General features: G+C 56.1%; 2 protein-coding genes across 2 annotated transcripts; both read left to right on the forward strand.

The window, feature by feature from the left end:
- Positions 1 to 1,668: 1,668 nt before the first annotated feature.
- LDBPK_323210 (hypothetical protein, conserved) lies at positions 1,669 to 3,996 on the forward strand (the record flags this gene model as incomplete). Its single annotated transcript, XM_003863684.1, has 1 exon — positions 1,669 to 3,996. One exon carries the CDS (start codon positions 1,669 to 1,671, stop codon positions 3,994 to 3,996), a length of 2,328 nt encoding a protein of 775 aa, XP_003863732.1.
- A 685-nt stretch (positions 3,997 to 4,681) lies between these two features.
- Positions 4,682 to 5,671, forward strand: LDBPK_323220 (chaperone protein DNAj, putative; the record flags this gene model as incomplete). Its single annotated transcript, XM_003863685.1, has 1 exon — positions 4,682 to 5,671. The coding sequence occupies one exon, from the start codon at positions 4,682 to 4,684 to the stop codon at positions 5,669 to 5,671; it is 990 nt and encodes a 329-aa protein (XP_003863733.1).
- Between the last annotated feature and the right edge of the window lie 329 nt (positions 5,672 to 6,000).

The following is a 6,000-nucleotide window of genomic DNA, read 5'->3' on the forward strand; positions in this document are numbered from 1 at the left end:
CCTTTGCCTTGATGTACTTCTTTTTGTGTGTTTAACTTTTGACTTTCCCCTTCTCTTTCTTCTCTCCCTTTCTTTTCTTTTTCCGGTCTGTTGTTGGCTGTGACGCAGTGAACCGGTTGTGCTTGATTTACGTGGTGGCTTGCAACGGAGGATCCGCCGCGTTATATATATATATATATATAAATTCATATATATGTTCAAACCAAGGTGAAAAAAGAGGCATTTTTGCCTTTATTTCCCCTCACCCTCCGTCAAGCGCAGTGAATCACGCTGGTGAGCGTCGCTTTGCTTGTTTATGTAATGGTTTCTCGCTCTCCATATGTCTAGGTGCGAATGGATGCGCCCGCATACGCTTTCGATTGAGGGAATGCACGTGTTTCTTCCTGTACCTCCCTCTCTCTACAGAGCCGAAAAGGGAAAACGAAACTTGATCGGTGAGGATAATGGCTGACTAGATCTTGTGTGCGTGTTATCAAGGAACCTCAGGAGGAAAGAAACCCAAGGTTCTTGTATCAGCCATGAGTCGTCTTTGATGGGTAGCGATGACAAGCGACACTCTCGGCATCTATACATTCTGTGTATCCCGCCATTGGGATCGGGTGTGTACATGTCGCCGTTTCATTTTTTTTTCTCGAATCCCACCGCGTGGCATCTCTCCCAGATCCAGCCAGCATGAGACGAAAGCGGATAGGAACGTGAGGTACCACAGCTGGCTGCAAGGGTGCGCAGATGTATTGTTCCATTCTTTTATGTGCAGCAATCCAGTGGCCACGCGCTCCTCATTGGCCTCTGGAAGCTGACGTGTGCCTTCAATTCAAGCACTGCCCATATGAATATGTGTCTGTGTGCGACTATATTGTTTTCATTGCCTCGTCTTCTCTCTCGCTGTTGATGCTCTTGTGAAGGTATTTTGTCTTCCGTTGTTTTTTTCGTGACTATAGATAGGATTTGTGTCTGTATAGGCTATGCGCCAGAAAAAAAGATCAAGGAAAGGGAACAAGTACTGCAGCAGTTCGACAGGGGCACCTGGAGTCACTCGGACCCGCTTCTCCACTCTTCCTCACGGCGCTCCTTCTCTACAAGTCTATACGGGAGACCGTTGTGGTTTTTGTTTTGGGCCTGACCATGCTGCCGTGCGATGGGGCTCAAAAGCGCTGCCAACGGTTGCTTTTGTGTCGCCTGAAGAGGTATCTCTCTCTGAGCAGCTACGTGGCGGTTGCTTCTTCCATGAATACACACGGACGTGAGGTAGTCGGTGCTTCCTCTCATTTCAGGCTTCTTGTGCCATATCGTTGATTCTCCCCATCACCTCCCACCTTTCTTTCGTTGCGGTTCTCGGAAGGGATGCAGCAATCCATCAGCTGACGTGTCGTGATACTGTCGCACGTTGCCTTTCGCCCACGATCGTGCGAAAGCCTTCCGTTATGGGTGTGCGGAGACGAGGTGAGGGGGCTTATCGTTCTTACTCTCTCGGTGCTGGGCAACAGTCGGTTGGCGAGTCGAAGGCGTCAGCTTCTACGCACTCACACACAGAGGCATACCCACCACGGCACTCACTTCGGCAACCAAGGATTGTGGGAGCTGCAGCCTTTTCTCTGCGCATACGCTTTCTGCCGTTGTATTTTGGGTGTCTTTTACTACTTCTATCACCTCTGTGCCCTTTTCTACATGCTGCAACTCTCTCTGCTTCTTCGTGGTGTTCCGCGCATTTCGTATCGCGCAATGAAAAGCGCCGCAGCCACCCCTGCCACTGCAGCGGTGGCGGCAGCCGCTAGCTCGAGATTAGGCGAAGTATGGGAGGGTAGTATCAAGCGCGCTGAGGCTCTCGAGAACCTCAGCAATGAGGTGTTTGGCCGAGGAAACAGACATTTGAAAAATGTGGAAATGCTGACGGCTCTCCCGGAAGGTCTGCACTCCTTCCCTGAAGTGTGCTTCATTGGGAAGCCAGGGTGCGGCAAGTCGAGCCTTATCTCGTGTCTTCTGCATAATCACCGGCTGGGCAAAGCCGGGGCAACTGCCGGCACTACGCGACTTCTGCAGTTTTTCAACGTGGGCGACGCGCTTCTCTTGGTGGATACGCCAGGCTACGGTGGCTGGCGAGGCCGTGAGATGGGGCAGCGTCTAGCAGAGCAGGCCAACGCGTTTTCGATTCTGTTCCGCTACCTGGCCTTGCGCAACGGAAGTAATCTCAAGCGGGTATACTGGCTCATGGAGTCCTCGGCGCGGACGCCAGTGTCCTTCCAGCCGCGTGATGAGGAGCTTCTAACTTTTCTCTCCCGGGAACGCATTCCTTTTAGTGTCGTGCTCACCAAGATCGACCGTCACTGGCGCCACTACGCCGAGCAGCAGCGGACGGCTGATCGAGTAGGAAAAGATGGCTTCGTACATCCAAGGGTCAGGCGACCAGAAACACACGTTCAGGGGTTTTTTACGCGCGCGAACCTGCCTCAAGACGGTGTGGCACGCAATATGCAGGAAGTGTCTGAGTTTCTAGGCACCGATCAAGTACCGATTCTCGGCGTAAGTGCGAACCGCCTACAACCAAACCGTTCGCGTAATCTGGAGCTGCTGCAGCACGACATCGTTTACTACTGCACGCAAGACCTACTGCACTCAGAGGAGCTCTCCTTTCGCAACATGCACAAGCTGAGCTATGCGCCACCGACGGCTGATCGTATTCATGAGGTTCAGCTGCGATACCCAGTAGAGTCGTTCGTGGTTCCCGAGAACAACAACATGTCATTGGCACGCATGGTAGAGCACCACGAGGAGATGAAAGCACGATTTCGCGAAAACAACGTATCTGCGCGGCGCCTCTCCTCCAAAGATGTGGCGGTGTGCCATCTGGAGAGCGTCGCAAAGCTGAGGGCAGCCTGCCAACACGATGCTGCAGAACGAGAGCGTGCGGAAAAAGTGCTTCCCACCACGACCTATCTCTGCGAATCTACCTCGACGGCTGCTGCTGCAACGTCGCTGCCGCTGCCAGGCGATGTCGCAGGCCTGTTGCGCGCCAGCGAAGAGCAGGACACGGTTACGGCATCGGTAAGCCGTGTGGGGGGCCTTCCTGCGCGATGGAAGGAATGCGGTGACCACAATGCCGAGGCGGGCGCGGCTGACGTGTGCGCTGGCCGGCGCTTCCGCGTGCGGCCGCTCCTCGCAGGCGAGAGGCAGACGAGCCAAGACTCCTTGGAGGATATACTGGAGCGTGCGCGCGATGAGGGGGAGCCGAGGCAGGACGTTGCAGGTAGCATCGGGGACAAAGGCGAAAAGACCGCCAACGCAGCGTCGCCTCCGCACCGTACACACGCGGGCGTCACTTTGTCGTCTCATACGTTGAGTCCGGTGCCAGACGAGGCTCCGGCACCGCCGCCGTACCGCGTTGACGCTGTGCTCCTGCAGGAGCGGCCTCTCGAAGCGCTTCCGCTCCCCGCAATGCTCGACCCAGATGCTCACTACGTCACCGCCATTGATGGAACGCTGATCCCGCGAAGCATGATTTCCGTGTCCGTGGAGCAGCTGGCTGTGAGCAAGGACGATGAGCTCGCCCATTTTGCCACCAAGTCTGGCGCTGGCGCGTACGAGGAGCTACTTCTGGCAGACCAAGAGAAGGGCAATGCGGGGGCCGATCTCTTCATGGAGACGAGCGATGCAGCGCATCTTCCTGAGGAAGTGCAGGCACAGCTGATGGAGGCTCGTGGGCGTCTCACTCGCTCTGCAGCGCGCAAGCAGAAGGAACGATTCCTTGCAAAGTATGTGGAGCGGAAGCGAAAGGAGCGATCCATCTACATGCAGGCGGAGGGGTATATGTGCCCGTGGCTAGGGAGGTCTGAGGGTCGGAGCGTAGTGCAGGGTTTCGCTGGCTCCTGCGGCACCGGAAAAGGCGGGGCTGTGATGCGTGATCTCAAGCAGAAAGGGTTCGGTGGTAAGAGCTACTCTGCGCGGACCATGAAGAACAGAGGCCGCGCCACGAAAAAGACCGGGTTTTGGGCCGCATAGGGTGTACACACTTGTGCACGTGTGTATGCTTGTGTGCAGTGCCGGTACAGCGCCTTTCTTTCGGCCTCTCTTGCCTAGGTTTTCAGACCATCGGCTGCATCGCCACGGTCGGCTTTTTTCACGGAGCCGAGAAAGAAAGAGTTCAAGGCGGTAAAATACGCGTGTGTATCCCCAGTGCAGTAAGCACCAGCTATGGAAACTATAAGAACGCGAGGAGGGCTGAAAATTTCACGAGGGCTTGCCGTGATAGTCCTTTGTCATCAGAGAAGCGAATATGTCGGCTCAGCGTGCTACCGCTGACTACCGTCTCGAAGCGCGATACCCTCATACGAACGAAGGGCCTCTGCCTCATGTGCACCTCAGTTTCCATCTCCGCCTCTTTTTCCTTGTCGCCTTTCGTCTCTGCCACTGCCCCTCGCATGTTCAAACGACTGATCTTCAGCAGACGTGCGTTCGCACCTTTCGGGTTTCTTTCAGAGCACCGAAAGCCCCAAGGCGCACTCAGCTGCGCCCCCTCCCCTCCCCTTTTTTCTCGATCCACCCTATGCGACGCCGCTTTGCGGTCGACACACACTCAACCCCTTCGACGGCATTTGCCATTTTACCTCACAGTGCTTCCGTAGTGGCTCGGCAGCACATCCTTTCTCTTTCTCATTCCTTGTTGCCCAAGAGGACAGCCCGTTAGATGAGCGACGACAGCGTTTATGCACTGAGAGGCACGTCTGCCCTTTATGAGGTCCTCGGTGTCTCGCGGAACGCCACGCAGCGCGAGATTCGCCAGGGCTACTATAGGCTTGCGGTGCTCTACCACCCCGACAAAAACCCAGAAGGGTCGGATGTCTTCAAAGAGGTTTGCTTTGCCCATGGAATTCTCTCTGACCCAGAGCAGCGTGCCTTGTACGACAGCGGCACGCTGCGTGCAGAGCTCGAGTCGAGGGCGCGTGCCTGCTGCCCTTCCATGGACCCAGGTGTGGAGCTGAGCCCAGAGGACCTGCGTGTTTTTGTGGACCGCGTGCGACAGACTCAGGAGGCCAATCGGCAGGTGCAGTCTACCTTTGAGCTGAGGCGCGAGGAGGAGATGAAGCGAAGGGCAGAGTTTGATGCCAAGAATCCGGCCTTTAAGTCGGAGTATGAGCAGGCGCGCCGCCGGCGACATCATGCCTGCGGAGGCTCCACTTCTGCAGCCCATGCACATGCTTCCGCCACTGTAGACCTATCAAAGACAGTACCACCCAAGGTGCGCACTTCCGCTGAGGTTCTGGCTGAGTTGCAGCGGGAGGAGGAAGAGCGCCTCTATGGAAATCCTGGAATCGGCCCTGCCAACTCAAGCAGCGGCAAAGTAGCGGTGAGCGACGGCCTCTCTACGAAGCATCACATGCTGTCGCACTATCGCGCCGCTCACAGCGAAGCTAGCGGAGCCGAAAGTCTTAGCAGCTTCTACAGCGGTGGCAGCGCCTCAGCCACCCTGCGACGCCGCCAACTGCAAACCACTAGCTTGCCATTTGTCAGGGCGCACTGCGAGAAGCCTCAATACAGCGAAACGATTAGTGCGACGGTGCAGGCGTATGCAAACTATGACTACCTCACTTTCGTTGAAGGGGGTAGTATGGATCACGGGGAACTGGAGGGGGCGATCATGGCCGATGCCTTGGGCAACTACGACCGACACCACTGATGCTCACCGCACCGCACCTTTTTTTTGAGGGAACAAGAAAGGACAGGCAGGACGTGGGTAAGAGGATCGATAAGCAGTTATTTTTGTTTTCCTCTCCTTTCTCTCAAACTGTGATGACGGGAGGGCGGCACCTCGGTGCGCGGCATCAAGGCCCAGCAGCACCCACTCGGTGGAGAGGCCTGGCAGTCCCCTTATACATGCCGGCGCCGAGCCACCCTTCATGGTGGCAGGGTCAGGCGCCTACGACGTAGGGGGGCCAGAGCGACTTATCGCTAATGATGTCGGCGGTGAGGTGCTGGATGGCGCTGCGTTGGGGAGAGATCCGCCAC

Source organism: Leishmania donovani, chromosome 32, assembly GCF_000227135.1.
Source record: "Leishmania donovani BPK282A1 complete genome, chromosome 32".
Lineage (NCBI taxonomy): Eukaryota > Euglenozoa > Kinetoplastea > Trypanosomatida > Trypanosomatidae > Leishmania > Leishmania donovani.